Raw genomic sequence first — 24778 nt, 5'->3', positions numbered from 1 at the left:
GAAGAATGCGTGTCACTTCTCGCATCGCCCGGACACTGCGGGTCCCCCCTTGGTGATTGACATATGCCACGGCTGTGGCATTCTCCGATTGTACTCTGATGTGAGAGGCTGCGAGTAAATGATGGAAGGCTCTCAATGCCAGGAGGATGGCACGAATTTCCAGAATGTTGATGGGCAAGGTTGCTTCCGCTGGGAACCACTTGCCCTGTGCTCTGCGGTGTAGTCTTCTTTTTTGGTACCCCACTTGAGACATTCATCCAGCTGGATGTGAAGCCATTTACAACCACCCTTTGAATCCGATCACTAAGCCAGTTATGAATCCACCTAACAGTTGCCTGGTCCATTGCATACTTGGTCATTTTTTCAATAAGGATGGTGTGAGATACTTTGTCAAATGCTTTGCTGAAGTCAAGATATACTATATCTACAGCATTTCCCTGATCCACCCAGTCAGTGATTCTGTCATAGAAGGAAATTAAGTTAGTCTGACATGACTTGTTAGTTACAAACCCATGCTGACTCTGGTTAATCACTTCATTCTTATCCATGTACTTACCTACATACCTACAGGTATGACTTTGCAGAGCCTGAATCAATTGTTGGTCATGTTATCTATGAACTGTGTCATAGATTGTGACATTTGAGAGGCCCATTCCACTGAAGGGTAGTAGGGGCTGCTTGGGACTCTGGCACAGTAGTCTGCGTACAATCCTTGCAATGCGGATATGCCGCTGGGAAGAGCATTACTGCAGGCTTCTCACCACTCTGGAAAAGCAGTCCTGCCTGGTTTTCTTAGACTTTGAGCCCGGCATAGTGCTCCTGGAGAGGCTAAGCAGGGGGGCTAACTGTGCAGAGGAGGATACAGAGTATTAAAAAATTCACAGCTGAAGGGTAACTCAAGCTGAGAACTTACCCCACCAATGTGTCCCTGTGAGCAGGACTGAAAAAGCCTGGTCCTGTGCCTCCCCGGAGACCTGGCTGGCCTGTGAATGTCCTGCAGCAGTAATGGCCGCCGTAACTCTTCTCCTGTATCCTGAGGTGAAGGAGAAGGGGGACGTAGCGCAGCAAGGGCGGCAGTTTCTATGGGGATGCGCGCCCTGCAGCCTAGATCCGCCCGCTGTGTGACACCGCAGAGTGTCAAAATCGTCATCCGGGGGGCGGAGAATGGGCGGCCGAAGCCGCGGTCTAAATTTATTTTCTATGCCCAAAAGGGCTCCAGGCTGGCGCGGTAGTCCGGGGGGGGGGGGGGGGGGGGGGCAGATCAGAACCGGAACCCCCCCGGAATTGAAAGGCAGAATGGCGGTGGGGGGAACCCCCCCGGAATTGAAAGGCAGAATGGCGGTGGGGGCATAAATGGAAGGGGGGCTCTGAAGAGAGTCCCCCTTAGGCGCTTTTAGGGAGAAAGCTGCCGCACGTACAGAGCCTGTGAAGGCCTGTGCCTGTGTGTGCCATGGCTGCCTGCACTCACCCCGGCTCTGAAAGGATCCCACAGACAGACGGGGGCTCCTGTATTGCTGCTGGTCCTCGGCTGCAGTGTGCTGGCTGGTGAGAGCTGCAGATGCTGCCGTCCAGGCCCTACCTGATGGTGTCTCAACCTAACACTCCCAGGGGGGATTAGGGAGGGTGCCGCTGTCACCGTCAGGGGGCTTTGTCCTCGCCTCAACTTCGGACCAAGACCGAGGGAATTGGGGAAGGAGGGGGGTTCTCAACTTCGAGCCTGACCCGAGGGGCCGAAGAAGGAGCAGCATGGTGGTTACGCCATCTCAACTTCAACTGTGCACCCCATAGTAGGGGGCAGAGGAAGGAGCCATGCCAGGAGTCTCTTAAGAGACCGTCTTTTTTTCATCTGTAATCCCGTGCTGAAGCGAGGGACGAGTGAAGGTCTGAGGTGTGCCTCCATGCGACACTAAGCAAAAACTGAAGATGGCTGACGCCGTCTAGGGGTGTATACTGCAGGGGAGGAGCCACAGTTAATCTTTTTCAGATTATGCATAGTATCGCCTCCTAGTGGACAGCAGCATAACACCCAAGGTCCTGCGTCCCCCAATGAGGCGACAGAGTAAATGGAAATTTGGCCAAAAATTTTGAAAATTTCGTAATTTTCAAACTTTGAATTTCCATGCCCTTAAATCAGAGAGATATGTTACACAAAATAGTTAATAAATAACATTTCCTACATGTCTACTTTACATCAGCACAATTTTGGAACCAAATTTTTTATTTTAATTTTTTTGTTAGGGAGCTATAAGGGTTAAAAATTGACCAGCGATTTTTCATTTTTACAACAAAATTTCAAAAATTATTTTTTTAGGGACCACATTACATTTCAAATGACTTTTAGGGGTCTTTATGACAGAAAATACCCAAAAGTGACACAATTCTAAAAACTGCACCCCTCAAGGTGCTCAAAAACACATTCAAGAAGTTTATTCACAGGAATTTTTGGAATGTGGAAGAAAAAAAATGAACATTTATTTTTTTTCACAAAAATGTTACTTTAGACCCCAATTTTTTTATTTTCGCAAGGGTATCATTAAAAAATAAACCCCCAAATTTTTGTGCAATTCCTCCTGAACACGCAGATACCCCATATGTGGGGGAAAACCACTGTTTGGACGCACGTCAGGGCTCGGAAGGGAAGGAGCGCCATTTGACTCTTTGAATGTAAAATTTGCTTGAATAATTAGCGGACGCCATGTTGCGTTTGGGGAGCCCATGATGTGCCTAAACAGAGGAAACCCCCACAAGTGACCCGATTTTAGAAACTACACCCCCCAGGGAATTTATCTAGATGTGTTGTGAGCACCTTGAACCCCCAGGTGCTTCAGAGAAGTTTATAACATTGAGCCATAAAAATAAAATTTTCACATTTTTCCAACAAAAATGTTTTTCAGCCCCCAATTTTGCATTTTCATAAGGGTAACAGGAGAAATTGCACCATGCAATTTGTTGTAAAATTTCTCCTGAGCACGCCGATATCCCAAATGTGGGGGAAAACCACTGTTTGGGCGCAAGGCAGGGTACGGAAGGGAAGGAGCGCCATTTGACTTTTTGAATGTAAAATTTGCTTGAATAATTAGTGGATGCCATGTTGCGTTTGGGGAGCCCCTGATGCGCTTAAACAGTGGAAACCCCCCATAAGTGACTCCATTTTGGAAACTAGACCCCTCAAGGACTTTATCAAGGGGTATAGTAAACATTTTGAACCCAGAGGTATGACACAGAATTTGAAAACATTAGGTCATCATATTGAATAAGTTGTCGTTAGTCTTGAGCGCAAGTGCTCACTACTTGAGTTTCCATCGGGTACTCGGGTATGCACTATGTATCACGGGTGCTCGAGTGACATGCTCAAGTCCCCGCTCGCATGTTTCACGGTTATTAGACACCCAAGAAAAAACATGCGGGGATCGCTCGTGCATGGCAGGCAATCCCTGAGAGTTTTTTTGGCTACATAACAGCTGCAAAACAATTGGGGCGGAGACTCGAGCACCCGCAATACTCGGTGCATACCCGAGCACCCGATGCAAGCTGAAGTAGCGAGAACTTACGCTCAACATTAGTCGCCATATCGTCGTCATTTTTTTTTTCTTTACTTCTGAAAAAATCCCTACCCCAACTCTACCCCAACCCTAGCATTTATTTTTTATGCCGTTCCACATGCGGTATAAGTGATTAGATGACTTTATTCTTCGGGTCGGTGCAATTACAGCAATACTAGAATCATATCGGGTTTTTATGATTGACGGCTGTCACACACTAAAAACCCTTTTTTTTTTTGCAAAGACCTGTTTTTGCATCGCCATATTTTGAGAGCTATAATTTTTCCATATTTCGGCCGACAGTCATGTGATGGCTTGTTTATTGCAGGACAAGTTGGCGTTTTTATTGCTACCATTTTCGGGCACGTGACATTTATTGATCGAGATCTATTCAGATTTTTGGGAGGCAGAATAAACAAAAACCAACAATTCAGGAATTGTTTTTCTGTTTTTTTTTTTTTTTTTATGCTGTTCCACGTGTGGTAAAATTGATCAGGCAGCTTTATTCTTCGGGTCAGTATGTTTACAGCGGTACCACATTTATTTTTTTTATGTTTTGCCACTTTTACACAATAAAAACTATTTTATAGAAAAAATAATTATTTTTGCATCGCTTTATTCTGAGAGCTATAACTTATTTTTCGGCCGTTGGAGCTGTATGGCAAGATTACGTTTTCAGCGGTACCATTTTTATTTACATTCGTCTTTTTGATCGCGTTTTATTCCATTTTTTGTTTGGTGGTATGATGATAAAGCATTGTTTTATGTTTCGGTTTTTTTTTCTTTTTTTTTTTTTTACCGTGTTCACTAAAGAGGTTAAATGGTGGGACAGTTTTGTAGGTCAGGTTGTTCCGGACGCGGCAATACCAAATAGGTGTACTTTTATTGGTTTATTTATTTTTTTGATAAGATTTATTTATGGGTACAATATAAATTATTATTTTTATATTTTTACATATTTTTTTTTTCATTTTCTGACATTTTTATTACTTTTACACATTGTCCCACTATGGGACTTTCACTTTTTGCAGCCTGATCAACTGTATAGCACAGGAATGCAGCACCATCCCTGTGCAATGCAGCCTTTCAGCGCTGCATAGGGAGAAGCTACTTTGGTCGCACACTGTGCATGACCAAAGTAACTTCCTGCCACCTGCTGACCCAGATGTTGTCCTGATGACATCGGGTCATCATGACAACATCCGGGATAGGACTCAGATGCCGCAGGACGCCGGCAGAGAAGGTAAGTATCGCGCTTACCTCCTCTTGCCACCGGAATGCAGCGATTGATTTCGATCACAGCATTTTGGGAGTTAATGTGCAGGAAGTAGGTGCGGGGCAGCTTCCTGCACATAGCTGATTGTCACAGCTGACACCTGGTGGCGATCGCCCCGCACCACTTGTGTGCGGGCGAAATCGCCAAGGCGTACTAATATGTATCTGGCCCATAAGGCCCAGGGCACAGATACGTATTAGTACACCCTGGGCCAGAAAGGGTTAATGTACACAAATCTCACACCCAGCCTATATTACTGAGACACAGGACTCTCATCCAGCCTATATTACTGAGAAAAACACTCCCACAGTAGCAAAATTTGGATAAGTCTGCAAACTGCTTATCAAAGGATCTGCAAATGATTGAAGGAATGAAGATTTCAGACAATTATATTAACTACATGTTACCACGAAGATGTTAAAATAATTTTTATTTGTCAGATGTCCATAAACTTTAAGGGTATACAAACTTACGAATGGCTCCCTGATTATTGGATGCTGTATAAAAGGGGTTCATATTCTTTTTCCCTCATGATTTGTGATCTTCACCAGGCATAGCAGTTTTGAAGATTGAGATCATTTTTGAAGATCCTAAAAAACCAGGTGAAAAGCAGTACGCGTTCCAGAACTCGTGGGGTCTCACTACCAGGACAATTGGCGTAATGACCATGGTGCATGGAGACAACATGGGGCTGGTGCTGCCTCCGCGAGTCGCCTGTGTCCAGGTGAGTCCTGGATCTTTGCCTGATGATACTATGATGGAGTTATGCACAGGTTGGTGTGTCCGCACTGTGCCTGCTGTCTTATACCGCTGACACCCTACTTTGGTTCATGAAATGATTGCTGTTTAACCGCTTAAGCTGCCACAGTCAATGCGGACTGCAGCATCTAATGGGTTTTACAGATGAAGAAGGCTTCTTCTGTCACCAAAAAAAAAAATAAAAGCTGAATACTATTACTGTTTTTTTTATTTGCAGATTATTGTGATCCCGTGTGGCATCACAAATTCGTTATCCGAAGAAGACAAGGAAGCTCTCCTCCAGAAATGCAGTCAGTATTTCAAGCCCCTTCTCAACGTGAACGTCCAAGCACGAACCGACATACGTGACAACTACTCCCCTGGGTGGAAATTCAACCACTGGGAGCTGAAGGTTAGTTACCTGACATTAACCCTCTTGCTTGCGCGCCAATTTCACCCATCGCCTGGTGCAAAAGCAAAATTTTGAGCGTGTGAGAGGGAGTCATTAGACAGGAGGTTTATTATTATTGGCCTTTATTGCTGTTTCCTCATCCGGTTGTAATCAGCTGTAAAAATGGTCAAGTATAAAACATTGAAAATATCCTCTGCTTGCACTTTGTGTGACTGATTACACGGTGAACACTCACTGGTTAGACATTGAGCTTAGGTTTTATGAACCTTCCCGTCTGAACTGAAAAATATTACTCTGCCTCTCACTCACCGCTTATACTGATTTGATTGATTTTTAACCAGTTAATACAAAATGTCCCACATGCAAAGTGTATGTTACAGCTGATACTCTGCTGCGACGACTTGGATCTGCGAGAAATGCAATCCTGGATGTCTAACCCCTTTAGATGCTGTGGTCAATATTGACTGCAGCATCTGAAGGTGTTAGACAAAGAGGAGGAGGCTCAGTATTTTATCCTATTTTATATTATATAATTTTTCAACAAATACACACATAATTACAAAAAAAAAATACACCCAACATTGTAAAAAAATTTTTTAGAAAGCCAACATACAGTACAGACCAAAAGTTTGGACACACCTTCTCATTTAAAGAGGTTTCTTTATTTTCATGACTTTGAAAATTGTACATTCACACTGAAGGCATCAAAACTATGAATTAACACATGTGGAATTATATACTTAAAAAAGTGTGAAACAACTGAAAATATGTCTTATATTCTAGGTTCTTCAAAGTAGCCACCTTTTGCTTTGATGACTGCTTTGCACACTGTTGGTATTTTCTTGATGAGCTTCCACCCCAACCCTAGCCCAACTCTACCCCAACCCTATCACTAGCCCTAACCCAACCCTAACCCTAGGCCAACCCTATCCCTAGCCCAACCCTATCCCTAGCCCAACCCTATCCCTAGCCCAACCCTATCCCAACCCTAACCCAACCCTAACCCTATCGATAGCCCAACCATATCCCTAGCCCAACCCTAACCCTAGCCCAACCCTAACCCTAGCCCTAACTCTAGCCCAACCCTAGCCCTATCCTAACCCAACTCTAGCCCAACCCTATCACTAGCCCTAACCCAACCCTAACCCTAGGCCAACCCTAACCCTAGGCCAACCCTAACCCTAGGCCAACCCTAACCCTAGGCCAACCCTAACCCTAGCCCAACCCTAACCCTAGCCCAACCCTAACCCTAGCCCAACCCTAACCCTAGCCCAACCCTAACCCTAGCCCAACCCTAACCCTAGGCCAACCCTATCCCTAGCCCAACCCTATCCCTAGCCCAACCCTAACCCTAGCCCAACCCTAACCCTAGCCCAACCCTAACCCTAGCCCAACCCTAACCCTAGCCCAACCCTAACCCTAGCCCAACCCTATGCCTAGCCCAACCCTATGCCTAGCCCAACCCTATGCCTAGCCCAACCCTATGCCTAGCCCAACCCTATGCCTAGCCCAACCCTATGCCTAGCCCTAACCCTAACCCTTGCCCTAACCCTATCGATAGCCCAACCCTAACCCTATCGATAGCCCAACCCTAACCCTATCGATAGCCCAACCCTAACCCTATCGATAGCCCAACCCTAACCCTATCGATAGCCCAACCCTAACCCTATCGATAGCCCAACCCTAACCCTATCGATAGCCCAACCCTAACCCTATCGATAGCCCAACCCTAACCCTATCGATAGCCCAACCCTAACCCTATCGATAGCCCAACCCTAACCCTATCGATAGCCCAACCCTAACCCTATCGATAGCCCAACCCTAACCCTATCGATAGCCCAACCCTAACCCTATCGATAGCCCAACCCTAACCCTATCGATAGCCCAACCCTAACCCTATCGATAGCCCAACCCTAACCCTATCGATAGCCCAACCCTAACCCTATCGATAGCCCAACCCTAACCCTATCGATAGCCCAACCCTAACCCTATCGATAGCCCAACCCTAACCCTATCGATAGCCCAACCCTAACCCTATCGATAGCCCAACCCTAACCCTATCGATAGCCCAACCCTAACCCTATCGATAGCCCAACCCTAACCCTATCGATAGCCCAACCCTAACCCTATCGATAGCCCAACCCTAACCCTATCGATAGCCCAACCCTAACCCTATCGATAGCCCAACCCTAACCCTATCGATAGCCCAACCCTAACCCTATCGATAGCCCAACCCTAACCCTATCGATAGCCCAACCCTAACCCTATCGATAGCCCAACCCTAACCCTATCGATAGCCCAACCCTAACCCTATCGATAGCCCAACCCTAACCCTATCGATAGCCCAACCCTAACCCTATCGATAGCCCAACCCTAACCCTATCGATAGCCCAACCCTAACCCTATCGATAGCCCAACCCTAACCCTATCGATAGCCCAACCCTAACCCTATCGATAGCCCAACCCTAACCCTATCGATAGCCCAACCCTAACCCTATCGATAGCCCAACCCTAACCCTATCGATAGCCCAACCCTAACCCTATCGATAGCCCAACCCTAACCCTATCGATAGCCCAACCCTAACCCTATCGATAGCCCAACCCTAACCCTATCGATAGCCCAACCCTAACCCTATCGATAGCCCAACCCTAACCCTATCGATAGCCCAACCCTAACCCTATCGATAGCCCAACCCTAACCCTATCGATAGCCCAACCCTAACCCTATCGATAGCCCAACCCTAACCCTATCGATAGCCCAACCCTAACCCTATCGATAGCCCAACCCTAACCCTATCGATAGCCCAACCCTAACCCTATCGATAGCCCAACCCTAACCCTATCGATAGCCCAACCCTAACCCTATCGATAGCCCAACCCTAACCCTATCGATAGCCCAACCCTAACCCTATCGATAGCCCAACCCTAACCCTATCGATAGCCCAACCCTAACCCTATCGATAGCCCAACCCTAACCCTATCGATAGCCCAACCCTAACCCTATCGATAGCCCAACCCTAACCCTATCGATAGCCCAACCCTAACCCTATCGATAGCCCAACCCTAACCCTATCGATAGCCCAACCCTAACCCTATCGATAGCCCAACCCTAACCCTATCGATAGCCCAACCCTAACCCTATCGATAGCCCAACCCTAACCCTATCGATAGCCCAACCCTAACCCTATCGATAGCCCAACCCTAACCCTATCGATAGCCCAACCCTAACCCTATCGATAGCCCAACCCTAACCCTATCGATAGCCCAACCCTAACCCTATCGATAGCCCAACCCTAACCCTATCGATAGCCCAACCCTAACCCTATCGATAGCCCAACCCTAACCCTATCGATAGCCCAACCCTAACCCTATCGATAGCCCAACCCTAACCCTATCGATAGCCCAACCCTAACCCTATCGATAGCCCAACCCTAACCCTATCGATAGCCCAACCCTAACCCTATCGATAGCCCAACCCTAACCCTATCGATAGCCCAACCCTAACCCTATCGATAGCCCAACCCTAACCCTATCGATAGCCCAACCCTAACCCTAGCCCAACCCTAACCCTAGCCCAACCCTAACCCTAGCCCAACCCTAGCCCTAGCCCAACCCTAACCCTAGCCCAACCCTAACCCTAGCCCAACCCTAACCCTAGCCCAACCCTATGCCTAGCCCAACCCTATGCCTAGCCCAACCCTATGCCTAGCCCAACCCTATGCCTAGCCCAACCCTATGCCTAGCCCAACCCTATGCCTAGCCCAACCCTATGCCTAGCCCAACCCTATGCCTAGCCCAACCCTAACCCTACCCTAACTCTAACCTAACCCTAGCCCAACCCTAACCCTACCCTAACTCTAACCTAACCCTACCCTAACTCTAACCTAACCCTAGCCCAACCCTAACCCTAGCCCAACCCTAACCCTAGCCCAACCCTAACCCTAGCCCAACCCTAACCCTAGCCCAACCCTAACCCTAGCCCAACCCTAACCCTAGCCCAACCCTAACCCTAGCCCAACCCTAACCCTAGCCCAACCCTAACCCTAGCCCAACCCTAACCCTAGCCCAACCCTAGCCCAACCCTAACCCAACCCTAACCCTAGCCCAACCCTAACCCTAGCCCAACCCTATCCCTAGCCCAACCCTATCCCTAGCCCAACCCTATCCCTAGCCCAACCCTATCCCTAGCCCAACTCTAGCCCTAACCCTAACCCAACCCTAACCCTAGCCCAACCCTAACCCTAGCCCAACCCTAACCCTAGCCCAACCCTAGCCCTAGTCCTAACCCAACCCTAACCCTAGCCCTAACCCAACCCTAACCCTAACCCTAGCCCAACCCTAACCCTAGCCCAACCCTAACCCTAGCCCAACCCTAACCCTAGCCCAACCCTAACCCTAGCCCAACCCTAGCCCTAGCCCAACCCTAGCCCTAGCCCAACGCTATCCCTACCCTAGCCCAACCCTAACCCTAGCCCAACCCTATGCCTAGCCCAACCCTATGCCTAGCCCAACCCTATGCCTAGCCCAACCCTATGCCTAGCCCAACCCTATGCCTAGCCCAACCCTAACCCTACCCTAACTCTAACCTAACCGAACCCTAACCCTACCCTAACTCTAACCTAACCGAACCCTAACCCTACCCTAGCCCAACCCTAACCCTACCCTAACCCAAGCCCAACCCTAACCCTAGCCCAACCCTAACCCTAGCCCAACCCTAACCCTAGCCCAACCCTATCCCTAGCCCAACCCTATCCCTAGCCCAACCCTAGCCCTAACCCAACCCTAACCCTAGCCCAACCCTAACCCTAGCCCAACCCTAACCCTAGCCCAACCCTAGCCCTAGCCCAACCCTAGCCCTAGTCCTAACCCAACCCTAACCTTAGCCCAACCCTAACCCTAGCCCAACCCTAACCCTAGCCCAACCCTAGCCCTAGCCCAACGCTATCCCTACCCTAGCCCAACCCTAACCCTAGCCCAACCCTATGCCTAGCCCAACCCTATGCCTAGCCCAACCCTAACCCTAGCCCAACCCTAACCCTAGCCCAACCCTAACCCTAGGCCAACCCTAACCCTAGCCCAACCCTAACCCTAGCCCAACCCTAACCCTAGCCCAACCCTAACCCTAACCCTAGCCCAACCCTAACCGTAGCATTTATTTTTTATGCCGTTTCACGTGCTTAGATGACTTTATTCTTCGGGTAGGTGCAATTACAGCGATACTAGATTCATATCGGGTTTTTATGATTGACGGCTGTCACACACTAAAAACCCTTTTTTTTTTTTTGCAAAGACTAGTTTTTGCATCGCCATATTTGAGAGCTATAATTTTTCCATATTTCGGCCAACAGTCATGTGATGGCTTCTTTTTTTGCAGGACAAGTTGGCGTTTTTATTGCTACCATTTTCGGAAACGTGACATTTTTTGATCGCTATCTGTTCCGATTTTTGGGAGGCAGAATAAACAAAAACCAACAATTCAGGAATTGCTTTTTTTTTATGCCGTTCTGCATGTGGTAAAATTGATCAGGCAGCTTTATTCTTCGGGTCAGTACATTTACAGCGGTACCACATTTATTTCTTTTTATGTTTTGCCACTTTTACACAATAAAGACTATTTTATAGAAAAAATTATTATTTTTGCATCGCTTTATTCTGAGAGCTATAACTTTTATTTTTCGGCCGTTGGAGCTGTATGGCAAGATTACGTTTTCAGCGATACCATTTTTATTTACATTCGTCTTTTTGATCGCGTTTTATTCCATTTTTTGTTTGGTGGTATGATGATAAAGCATTGTTTTATGTTTTTTTTTTTTTTACCGTGTTCACTAAAGGGGTTAAATGGTGGGACAGTTTTATAGGTCAGGTTGTTCCGAACGCGGCAATACCAAATATGTGTACTTTTATTGGCTTATTTATTTTTTTGATAAGATTTATTTATAGATACAATATATATTATTTTTTTTATTATTATTATTTTTATATTTTTACATTTTTTTTTTTTTTTTTTTTTTTTTTTTCATTTTCTGACATTTTTATTACTTTTACACATTGTCCCACTATGGGACTTTCACTTTTTGCAGCCTGATCAACTGTATAGCACAGGAATGCAGCACCATCCCTGTGCAATGCAGCCTGTCAGCGCTGCATACGGAGAAGCTACTTTGGTCGCACACTGTGCATGACCAAAGTAACTTCCTGCCACCTGGTGACCCGGATGTTGTCCTGATGACATCGGGTCATCATGACAACATCCGGGACAGGACTCAGATGCCGCAGGACGCCGGCAGAGAAGGTAAGTATCGCGCTTACCTCCTCTTGCCACCAGAATGGCACGATCGATTTCGATCACAGCATTTTGGGAGTTAATGTGCAGGAAGCAGGTGCGGGGCAGCTTCCTGCACATAGCTGATTGTCACAGCTGACACCTGGTGCTGTCACCCGGCGGCGATCGCCCCGCACCGCTTGTGTGCGGGCGAAATCGCCAAAGCGTACCAATACCTATCTGGCCCATAAGGCCCAGGGCACAGATACGTATTAGTACACCCTGGGCCAGAAAGGGGTAAATGTAGTACGGTGCTTTTACATGGGCGAGAGGTGAACTTTGAAATGCACGAGTTCCAATAAAACCTGCATGGATGCAGAATATCCCCAAAAAAAAAAAAAAAAAGGTTCAAATCATGCAACCTCCAAGTGCCAAAGATGGGGATGGCTGATAACAGAAGCCTGGCAGTCACACATCTTGAAGGACTCGATGACATTGATAGTAGATAAGTCACCAGAAAATGGGATAGTAAATACCAGCAGGTCAGGTATTGCCAGGCAAGCCATTGGACTAAATTTTAGTTACAAGAGATGAAACAGCCATCAGCACATAACATATAACATGAAAAGTTTCAACTCGAGTTTCACCATGTTGGTTTCTTCTGGGGCGTTGAAGTAGCAGACATGGTGAAAGAAGACCAGAAGAAGCAGACATGGTGAAACTCAAGTTGAGATTTCTGTATTCTATGTTATGCTGATCGTTATTTCATCTCTTGTGAGGAGAAACAGACAAAAAAATGGGGGGTGCTTATTCTTTCAGGCCTGGTCGTTCAGGGGCTAATCTGTAAATTGGAAAATCGACTTACTTTCCCTGTATCGAGCTGCTTCTGAAACTCTTCCATTGTGTTGGCGACAACCATGTGACTTGTCAGATCGCTGAGAGCCCTGAGGAAGGGAAAGGTAATGAGTGACCCCATAGTTCATCTAAAATCTCCAAAATTCAGTTATTATGGCTTATAAAATGTAGATGCGTTACCTGTTGTAGAGATTCTTGTGAATTTCCTCTAGAAGATCCTGTAGTTTTGTTTCGGCCTGATCCTCAGGAATGGTCATTTTCTCTCCGGTGTCCCGTCTGACGGCTACAAACTGCTTGCTCTTCATGTCTCGGGGCCCCACTTCAAGTCTGATGGGGACCCCCTGTGCAGAACAAGACAATAAAAAAAAAATTAAAGAATTGTCCCACATTAAATAAAAAAGTGCCACATCAGTGATCAGGTTGTGTCTGGCATTGCAGCTCATGTCAAATACTGATGAAGTTTTCTTCCGCCAGCCATAACTTTTTTTTTTTCATGTTTCCGACTACATGGCCGTACGATGGCTTGTGTTTTGAATGATATAATTTATTTTACCATATAATGTGCTGAGAAATGAGAGAGAGAAAATTCCAAGTGCGAAGAAATTTTTAATTTTCTTTATTTTTGCTCAAAGTGGAGAAAGGGATTTAAACCTTTATTAACACTTTCTCACTTTTTCAGTAGTCGCAATCACTTGTACTGTATGCAGCAATACTGATGTATTGCATTAAGTAGTGATATTGACAATCTCCTATTAAACCCTTTTGGGCTTCAAAGCAGTATTAAGATGGTGTAAAAAACGGGCCTGGCTGCCATAGCAAACCCTTGTGGGGGAAGGGGAGGTTCATATGGACACTGAAATGAACTCCAACTCAGGATCTCAATGCTTTAATTCCATAGTTTGAGAATGATAGTGGCATTTAAATGGTTAAAACCAGCAGCAGCAGAAGGTGCTGCCTGTAAAAAAAAAAAACACAGCAGGCACCAGCCATGTATGGAGCAGGGACCCGAAATCTGCCGTACATATACAGCAGATGTCTGGAATGGGTTAAAAATAGGATGCTTGTTGTATTATTACACGTAGGATCGCAGATATTTTGAGCCTTGACATCATGGCTGTTTTTATTGGGTTTTTCTCCCCATCATTGAGTTCCAATAATCCTAAACTGTTCCATTTTTCTTTGCTTGGATAGCATCATCCATCAGACCGTTATTGACTTGTAGGGAATCTGCCAGCCTTACGGTGATGTGAATGAATGCGTTATGTTCATCCCTTCACTATGACTCCGAAAATCTATCTCCCATAAATATTGGATCAATGAGAACCCCAATATTCATTACTGGTTCCGACCCGTCTCGGAAAGATTCTTTGGTCAGAGGAAGCTCTTTGGTTTAGAAGAGTACTTCCCCGCTTCTGCGTAAACGAATCTCAGCCTTGGAGTCTTCTTGCCAGCAAATCACCCTGCTGTGATTACCTGGTCACTGCAGGGGGCCCCTACTTCAATAGAGATAGGAGTGATGACGCTCTCCAACTTACCTCCCCTGTTTTAATTAATTTCTCTCTTCCCCAGCCACACTAATCCCCTATGTTCATTGTGATGGTGATATGTCCCCCTCTCTGGAGATATGTTAATGAATTTTAATTTTTCTCTATGACATACAGTACAGACCAAAAGTTTGGACACACCTTCTCATTTAAAGATTTTTCTGTATTTTCATGACTTTGAAAATTGTACATTCACATTGAAGGCATCAAAACTATGAATTAACACATGTGGAATTATATACTTAACAAAAAAGTGTGAAACAACTGAAAATATGTCTTATATTCTAGGTTCTTCAAAGTTGTCATCTTTTGCTTTGATGACTGCTTTGCACACTCTTGGCATTCTCTTGATGAGCTTCAAGAGGTAGTTACCGGAAATGGTTTTCACTTCACAGGTGTGCCCTGTCAGGTTTAATAAGTGGGATTTCTTGCCTTATAAATGGTGTTGGGACCATCAGTTGTGTTGTGCAGAAGTCTGGTGGATACACAGCTGATAGTCCTACTGAATAGACTGTTAGAATTTGTATTATGGCAAGAAAAAAGCAGCTAAGTAAAGAAAAACGAGTGGCCATCATTACTTTAAGAAATGAAGGTCAGTCAGTCTGAAAAACTGGGCAAACTTTGAAAGTGTCCCCAAGTGCAGTTGCAAGAACCATCAAGCGCTACAAAGAAACTGGCTCACATGAGGACCGTCCCAGGAAAGGAAGACCAAGAGTCACCTCTGCTTCTGAGGATAAATTTATCCGAGTCACCAGCCTCAGAAATCACAGGTTAACAGCAGCTCAGATTAGAGACCAGGTCAATGCCACACAGAGTTCAAGCAGCAGACACATCTCTACAACAACTGTTAAGAGGAGACTTTGTGCAGCAGGCCTTCATGGTAAAATAGCTGCTAGGAAACCACTGCTAAGGACAGGCAACAAGCAGAAGAGACTTGGGCTAAAGAACACAAGGAATGGACATTAGACCAGTGGAAATCTGTGCTTTGGTCTGATGAGTCCAAATTTGAGATCTTTGGTTCCAACCACCGTGTCTTTGTGCGACGCAGAAAAGGTGAACGGATGGACTCTACATGCCTGGTTCCCACCGTGAAGCATGGAGGAGGAGGTGTGATGGTGTGGGGGTGCTTTGCTGGTGACACTGTTGGGGATTTATTCAAAATTGAAGGCATACTGAACCAGCATGGCTACCACAACATCTTACAGCGGCATGCTATTCCATCCGGTTTGCGTTTAGTTGGACCATCATTTATTTTTCAACAGGACAATGACCCCAAACACACCTCCAGGCTGTGTAAGGGCTATTTGACCAAGAAGGAGAGTGATGGGGTGCTACGCCAGATGAGCTGGCCTCCACAGTCACCAGACCTGAACCCAATCGAGATGGTTTGGGGTGAGCTGGACCGCAGAGTGAAGGCAAAAGGGCCAACAAGTGCTAAGCATCTCTGGGAACTCCTTCAAGATTGTTGGAAGACCATTTCCGGTGACTACCACTTGAAGCTCATCAAGAGAATGCCAAGATTGTGCAAAGCAGTCATCAAAGCAAAAGGTGGCTACTTTGAAGAACCTAGAATATAAGACATATTTTCAGTTGTTTCACACTTTTTTGTTAAGTATATAATTCCACATGTGTTAATTCATAGTTTTGATGCCTTCAGTGTGAATGTACAATTTTCAAAGTCATGAAAATACAGAAAAATCTTTTAATGATAAGGTGTGTCCAAACTTTTGGTCTGTACTGTATGTTGGCTTTTTAAAAAATTTTTTTTACAATGTCGGGAGTATTTTTTTTTTGTAATTATGTGTATATTTGTTGAAAAATTATATAATATAAAATAGGATAAAAGACTGAGCCTCCTCCTCTTTGTCTAACACCTTCAGATGCTGCAGTCAATATTGACCACAGCATCTAAAGGGGTTAGACATCCAGGATTGCATTTCTCGCAGATCCCAGTCGTCGCAGCAGAGTATCAGCTGTAACATACACTTTGCATGTGGGACATTTTGTATTAACTGGTTAAAAATCAATCAAATCAGTATAAGCGGTGAGTGAGAGGCAGAGTGATATTTTTCAGTTCAGACGGGAAGGTTCATAAAACCTAAGCTCAATGTCTAACCAGTGAGTGTTCACCATGTAATCAGTCACACAAAGTGCAAGCAGAGGATATTTTCGATGTTTTATAATTGACCATTTTTACAGCTGATTACAACCGGATGAGGAAACAGCAATAAAGGCCAATAATAATAAACCTCCTGTCTAATGACTCCCTCTCACACGCTCAAAATTTTGCTTTTGCACCAGGCGATGGGTGAACTTGGCACGCAAGCAAGAGGGTTAATGTCAGGTAACTAACCTTCAGCTCCCAGTGGTTGAATTTCCACCCAGGGGAGTAGTTGTCACGTATGTCGGTTCGTGCCCGGACGTTCACGTTGAGAAGGCGCTTGAAATACTGACTGCATTTCTGGAGGAGAGCTTCCTTGTCTTCTTCGGATAACGAATTTGTGATGCCACACGGGATCACAATAATCTGCAAATAAAAAAAAAACAGCAATAGTATTCAGCTTTTATTTTTTTTTGGTGACAGAAGAAGCCTTCTTCATCTGTAAAACCCCTTAGATGCTGCAGTCCGCATTGACTGTGGCAGCTTAAGCGGTTAAACAGCAATCATTTCAAGAACCAAAGTAGGGTGTCAGCGGTATAAGACAGCAGGCACAGTGCGGACACACCAACCTGTGCATAACTCCATCATAGTATCATCTGGCAAAGATCCAGGACTCACCTGGACACAGGCGACTCGCGGAGGCAGCACCAGCCCCATGTTGTCTCCATGCACCATGGTCATTACGCCGATTGTCCTGGTGGTGAGACCCCACGAGTTCTGGAAGGCGTACTGCTTTTCACCTGGTTTTTTAGGATCTTCAAAAATGATCTCAAACATTTTTGAGAAGTTTTGGCCGAGGTGATGTGATGTGGCACCCTGTAAGCAAGAAAAGAAGTGAGGAGTCGTTTCTCTGCTGGACAACTTGCTAAAAGCATCAAAACTACTATGCCTGGTGAAGATCACAAATCATAAGGGAAAAAGAATATGAACCCCTTTTATACAGCATCCAATAATCAGGGAGCCATTCGGAAGTTTGTATACCCTTAAAGTTTATGGACATCTGACAAATAAAAATTATTTTAACATCTTCGTGGTAACATGTAGTTAACAAAATTGTCTGAAATCTTCATTCCTTCAATCATTTGCAGATCCTTTGATCAGCAGTTTGCAGACTTATCCAAATTTTGCTACTGTGGGAGCGTTTTTCTCAGTAATATAGGCTGGATGAGAGTCCTGTGTCTCAGTAATACAGGCTGGGTGTGAGGTTTGTGTCTCTCTTCTAGTAAAATAGGTTGGAGCTCTGAATGTTTCTCCCAGTAAAAATCTATGTGCCAGGTTTGTGAGTCTCTCCAAGTAGTATAAGCTGGATATGCGGTTTGTGTTACTTTCCTAGTAATATAGATTGGATATGATGTCTGTGTGTCTATCCTAGTAATATAAACCTATACTACTGTTCCAGTAACATAGGGTTAATATGAACTCTGAAAGTTTCTTCCAGTAATACAGGCTAGATGTAATGTCTGTGTGTTTCTCCCAGAAATACAGGCTAGATGTAATGTCAGTGTATCCCTCCCAGTAATACAGGCTGGATGTGAGGTCTGTGTGTCCCCTCCAAGTAATACAGGCTGGATGGGAGGTCTGTGTGTCCTTCCCAGTAATACAGGCCTGATGTTAGGTGTATTGGTCTCTCAGTAATATAGGCTGGATGTGAGGTCTGTGTGTCTATCCCAGTAATATAAACATACAGTATATTACTCTTCCAGTAACACAGGGTTAATATAAACTCTGAAAGATTCTTCCAGTAATACAAGCTGGATGTAATGTCTGTGTCTCTCCCAGAAATACAGGCTGGATATAAGGTCCGTGTATCCCTCCCAGTAATATAGGCTAGATGTGAGGTCTGTGTCCCCCTCCAAGTAATACAGGCTGGATGTGAGGTCTGTGTACATCTCTCAATAATATAGGCTCAATGTGAGATCTGTGTCTCTCTCCCAGTATTGCAAGTTCTGCGTCTGTCAATCAAGAATATAGCATGGATGTGAGCTTTGTGTGTGTGTTTCCCAGTAATATAGGCTGGATGTGACCTTTGTTTTTCTACCATTAATATAGGCTGCGTGTGAGTTCAGTGTCCATGTCCCAGAGTTGTGTCTGTCTCCCAGTAATATAGGTTGTATGCGAGCTCTGAGTCTCTCTCATAGTGATATAGCCTAGATGTGAAGCCTGTGTGTCTCTACCAGTATAATAGGTTTCAAATGAGCTCTGTACGCATCTTCCAGTAGTATAGGCTGGATTTAAGGTTTGTGTATTTCTCAAACTAATATAGGCTGGATGTGAGGTCTGTGTGTATCCACGGTGCTGCCATCTTCATTAGCTCATGTATCAGCACAGTTTCTATCTTGCACTTATTTCCTCTTCATGTGCTTTCCACTTTATTTTTTACTGTTTTATGTGACCTCCCCAAGATACTTTCTCCCCTCTCCATGTTGAGGAAATCCATGTTTGTTTCCAAATCACAAGTTGCAAGGGTCTCACTTACTACAGACTATAATGCAAGTTGAATTTGCCTACAGCTTGGTCCAGCATCCTGTGACGATGGGACAAGACAACATTACAGAATTATAAAGAGACCCTGGTAGTATTTTTATTTTGCATTATCAACAGTGAAGCAAAGCCAAGTAGACTGGGGTTAAATTTTAGCTCTGCAGGATTTGATTAGATTCACTTGACTAGCTTTTTTTTTTTTTTACTAGAACCAGGGTGTCAGTCTGCTGGATGGAGCAGTGTCGAGTGTGCTGCTGGCGAGTGACCAGCCAAAATGTGTAGCTATAGCTAGGAGAGAGTTTTTCTCTGAATGGAGACTACATGGGTCAGCTAGGAAAGCTCAGCAGTCTGTGTGTGGAAGCAGCAGCCTGTTCAGTGTGAACTGTGCCCGGATTTGAACACTTCTGTTTGGCGCTGGAAGCTCAGGCTGAAGGGGATACAGACACTGGTGGGATCGTGCCTCTTCTGTGTAGGAATTTTCCTCGAGAGAAAGGACTAATCAGCTCGGATGAGCCCGCTAAATTAACTGTTTATTTGCTGTGATACCTTTGTGCCCAGAAGAGGCTGTTTTTGGTTTTGAATCCCTTGGAGTTTTAAAAACTGCACCTGTTTGGAACAAACCGCATTGCCTATGTGAACGCTACCTAATGCCTTCCTGAGAGCGAGGATCCCTACAATAGTTAGTACCATAAAAACTCTCGCCTCCTACTACAAACCTGTATAGCTCGGCCGCTGGCAGAAATGAACGCCTCTACAGTGGTGGTGTAATCGCCTCCGGCAAACTTTTCTTTCTCCGTCTTCCTTCCTTTTACTACAGGAATTGCCAAGAGCTCCTCATAGACCCGGGCATAGAAATCCAGGATCTGCAGGACCTGCAAGTGTCATCGGATACAGTTAACATTTCAAAGCTATATTGTCAACTGTTGGTTGTTACTGGAAACAGTCAACAAGCTGGTCGACAAGTACACCACAAAATAACCAGTCTTTACATCAAATTATTCGAAGATGAAACCGCCTGTGGCTAAACGTCATCTCCTTTACATATAAGAAACGCCAACTACAGACCTGACCATTGAGAATTTGTGAGGTCCCAGTATCAAAAAGTGACACAGTCCCTTTAAAAAAAAGTTGCTTGCTGTGCACGCAAAGAGCATCAGCCACTTCTAATCTAAGGAACCTGGCCAACATTTTATTAAATTAACGTAATTCATTTCACAAAGTGACTTTAGGCAAAAAAAAAATATTTTTTTACCTTCCCACAAAGAAGAATCTGTATTTATTTACAACCCGACTTAAAGTGATGTAACCAAAAAAAGAGAGAAAAAAAATGATGCAATGTGACGTCTGAAGCAAATAATAACGAGGCCCCTTGTATTTGAGAACTTGGGCAAAACTCCATTTATATGACCCTATAGGAATAAGCAGAGACGGGTGAAGTAAGGACACTTGGCAAACGGAGTCGGGATCAAGACGACAGGTAAGCGGCAGCGAGACGAGGCAATTCTGCCATCTGGTGGTCAGCTGAAAACATGACATCCACCTGTGCCAAACGGACAGGAAATCCTACTCGTGGTTATTCAGGAGCAGACTCAATCCCGTAGGACCATTTTCTGGCCATTTGCTAAAGTATTTAATTTTGAGGACTAATTAGAATTTTTTTTTTTTTCCATTATGGAAGGTTATAACTTTTTTTTTTTTTTTTTTAGACAAATTTATGCTGGTTTATTGCTGTACCAGTTGCACATTATATAGGTGTCTTGTTTAAATTAGAATTAATAACCGTACAGAAAAAAATAAATAAAATGATTTGCAAAAATGCAAAGTTTTTAGAAGTTTTATGACATTTTTCTCATCAAAAAATATTTCATGTATCGGGACTTATAGGTAATAAAGTTTACTGGTTGTAAAATACGCCCGAAAAAAAAAAAAAAGGATTTTTTATTTTTTTGCTTATTTGTTTTGTTCTCTCTCACTATAATCCATATATCTCTATTCCAGTGCATTAGCTTATGTACTAGTGATACATAGACAGTTGCCAGGGCATACCAAAACTATAGTCAGCAGGAAGTATGGAGTAAAGTCCATAAAAAGAAAAAAAAAAAAACTCCGAATACATTCACAGAACCGACTAACCTCCTCTGCAGCCTCCTCTTGTGTAGCAAAAGCAGTGTGTCCCTCCTGCCACAGGAACTCGCGGGTGCGGAGGAACGGCTGAGGATGCTTGAACTCCCATCTCTTGGGGGGGGGGTGTAGGAAAAAAAAAGTTAATTGTGGTGGTTAAAGAGGCCAATAATGGGCTACCATGCCGCAGATGATAGTACATACCACCACGTTGCACCACTGGTTGAGCTTTATGGGGAGGTCACGATGTGACTGCACCCATTTCGCGTACGCAGGATACATAACTGAAAAATAAAAAATATTGAATAAATTAGAAAATCTAAAAAAAAAAAAATAAAAAAAAATTTATATTTATATATATATATATATATATATATATATATATATATATATATATATATATATATATATATACAGTACAGACCAAAAGTTTGGACACACCTTCTCATTTAAAGATTTTTCCGTATTTTCATGACTTTGAAAATGGTACATTCACACTGAAGGCATCAAAACTATGAATTAACACATGTGGAATTATATACTTAACAAAAAAGTGTGAAACAACTGAAAATATGTCTTATATTCTAGGTTCTTCAAAGTAGCCACCTTTTGCTTTGATGACTGCTTTGCACACTCTTGGCATTCTCTTGATGAGCTTCAAGTGGTAGTCACCGGAAATGGTCTTCCAACTATCTTGAAGGAGTTCCCAGAGATGCTTAGCACTTGTTGGCCCTTTTGCCTTCACTCTGCGGCCCAGCTCACCCCAAACCATCTCGATTGGGTTCAGGTCTGGTGACTGTGGAGGCCAGGTCATCTGGTGTAGTACCCGATCACTCTCCTTCTTGGTCAAATAGCCCTTACACAGCCTGGAGGTGTGTTTGGGGTCATTGTCCTGTTGAAAAGTAAATGATGGTCCAACTAAACGCAAACCGGATGGAATAGCATGCCGCTGCAAGATGCTGTGGTAGCCATGCTGGTTCAGTATGCCTTCAATTTTGAAAAAATCCCCAACAGTGTCACCAGCAAAGCACCCCCACACCATCACACCTCCTCCTCCATGCTTCACGGTGGGAACCAGGCATGTAGAGTCCATCCGTTCACCTTTTCTGCATCGCACAAAGACACGGTGGTTGCAACCAAAGATCTCAAATTTGGACTCATCAGACAAAAGCACAGATTTCCACTGGTCTAATGTCCATTCCTTGTGTTCTTTAGCCCAAACAAGTCTCTTCTGCTTGTTGCCTGTCCTTAGCAGTGGTTTCCTAGCAGCTATTTGACCATGAAGGCCTGCTGCACAAAGTCTCCTCTTAACAGTTGTTGTAGAGATGTGTCTGCTGCTAGAACTCTGTGTGGCATTGACCTGGTCTCTAATCTGAGCTGCTGTTAACCTGCGATTTCTGAGGCTGGTGACTCGGATAAACTTATCCTCAGAAGCAGAGGTGACTCTTGGTCTTCCTTTCCTGGGACGGTCCTCATGTGAACCAGTTTCTTTATAGCGCTTGATGGTTTTTGCAACTGCACTTGGGGACACTTTCAAAGTTTGCCCAATTTTTCGCACTGACTGACCTTCATTTCTTAAAGTAATGATGGCCACTCGTTTTTCTTTACTTAGAATTTGTATTATGGCAAGAAAAAAGCAGCTAACAGTCTATTCAGTAGGACTATCAGCTGTGCATCCACCAGACTTCTGCACAACACAACTGATGGTCCCAACCCCATTTATAAGGCAAGAAATCCCACTTATTAAACCAGACTGGGCACACCTGTGAAGTGAAAACCATTTCCGGTGACTACCTCTTGAAGCTCATCAAGAGAATGCCAAGAGTGCGCAAAGCAGTCATCAAAGCAAAAGGTGGCTACTTTGAAGAACCTAGAATATAAGACATATTTTCAGTTGTTTCACACTTTTTTGTTAAGTATATAATTCCACATGTGTTAATTCATAGTTTTGATGCCTTCAGTGTGAATGTACAATTTTCAAAGTCATGAAAATACAGAAAAATCTTTAAATGAGAAGGTGTGTCCAAACTTTTGGTCTGTACTGTATATTTTTTCATATTTATTTTTGGCTTCGTTATACAGGAAACATGATCTTAATGCTAAGGACAGAGACCGATCCCATGAGATCAGGCAAGAAAGTTGTTCCTGATCTAAAGAGACAGAAAGCAATCCTATGCTTGGCTCTAAAATATGTGACCCCTGTGTGTCCCCTCTATGAATGTGCAGGTTCTGGCGCTGCTGGTCCTTACTGACAGCGGGAGATTTAACCCTATGGTTCTTTACCCGTTTCGCTCGTCGGCCGCACAGCGATCGGCTCGGCCAGTTCGGTCTTCCCTGATCGGGTCACCCAGGCCACCTAAATAAATAAAAAATCACAAACATATTTAATACAGGTATTAATAAACCTGGGTCAGATTGAACAGAAAGCTAAAAGGTCTAATGTACCGCATGTAGAATAGTTTCCTGCACCGCACGGCCTCTCTGCATTAACTCTTTAATGGTGCTGTCCTCTCTGCATTAACTCCTTAATGGTGCCGTCAATTTTACATTTACTCTATCTTCCAAGTGCCATCATTTTTTTTTTTTTTTTTTTTTGCATTTTCACAACCATAGACGTTTGTTTGACAAGATGATAAAATTCATTTTACCATTAAAATGTACTGAAAAACCAAGAATAATAAAAATAAATAAAAATGAATTTAAAAAAAAAAAAGGGAATTTTGCGTACTCAGCGTAAATTCTCTTCATCAAAGCCTTCATTTTACAGTGAGTACCCAAAATTCTCTGTTCTCTATCGCTTCATTGGGGGTCCAAAAGCAGACCCAAGGGAGGGATCAGAAGAAAACATGCCCACATCAGGTTGGGTGATAGACAACCCGCCGCCTGCAGAACCTTCTTGAGTAGGCTGGCATCAGCCGAGGCGCTGGCATGCATCCTGTGGAATTAGGAAAATGTAAGAAGAGAAGACTAGGTAGCAGTCTTGCAGAGCTGGGTCAAAGAAGCCTGGTGAAGAACGGCCCAGGAAGTCCCCACCGCGTGGGTGGAGTGAGCCTTCAATGCCGGCAGGCGTGGTCTATCCTTGACTCTGTATGCCTCCAGTATGGCAGAGCGGATCTAGCGAGTGATAGTAGCCCTGAAGACACAAGTCCCCTGCGATGACCATCAGGCATCACGAACAAGGAGTTGGAGTCTGAAGGAAGCGTAGGGCCCTGACTAGATCCAAACTGTGGAGGGACTGTTCCAGAGGATGAGATGGGGACGGGCAGAAGGATGAAAGGACGATGCCCTCTTTGAGGTGGAACGGAGAAACCACCTTGAGAAGGAAGGGACTGGTTGTAGGACCACCTTGCCCTGGCGAAGGATGAGAAAGGGGGAACGGCACTAGA

General features: G+C 44.5%; 1 protein-coding gene across 4 annotated transcripts in view; it reads right to left on the bottom strand.

The window, feature by feature from the left end:
* EPRS1 (glutamyl-prolyl-tRNA synthetase 1) overlaps window positions 1-24778 on the bottom strand; it is a 79105-nt gene that overhangs the window by 5238 nt on the left and 49089 nt on the right. For all 4 annotated transcript variants that reach the window (XM_073671916.1, XM_073671919.1, XM_073671918.1 and 1 more), the window contains 8 exons: window positions 23676-23748; window positions 21597-21676; window positions 21405-21506; window positions 19988-20143; window positions 17409-17606; window positions 16983-17156; window positions 13266-13426; window positions 13096-13174 (listed from right to left, as the gene is read on the bottom strand). In XM_073671916.1, the coding sequence (XP_073528017.1) occupies window positions 13096-13174; window positions 13266-13426; window positions 16983-17156; window positions 17409-17606; window positions 19988-20143; window positions 21405-21506; window positions 21597-21676; window positions 23676-23748 (1023 nt within the window). The remainder of the gene's footprint in view (window positions 1-13095; window positions 13175-13265; window positions 13427-16982; window positions 17157-17408; window positions 17607-19987; window positions 20144-21404; window positions 21507-21596; window positions 21677-23675; window positions 23749-24778) is intronic.

This window comes from Phyllobates terribilis, unplaced genomic scaffold, assembly GCF_046119375.1.
Source record: "Phyllobates terribilis strain yellow unplaced genomic scaffold, ASM4611937v1 Scaffold_3__8_contigs__length_932513732, whole genome shotgun sequence".
Classification (NCBI taxonomy): Eukaryota; Metazoa; Chordata; class Amphibia; order Anura; family Dendrobatidae; genus Phyllobates; species Phyllobates terribilis.
The sequence above is the reverse complement of the archived record's forward strand: the minus strand, read 5'-3'. Positions and strand labels throughout refer to the sequence as shown.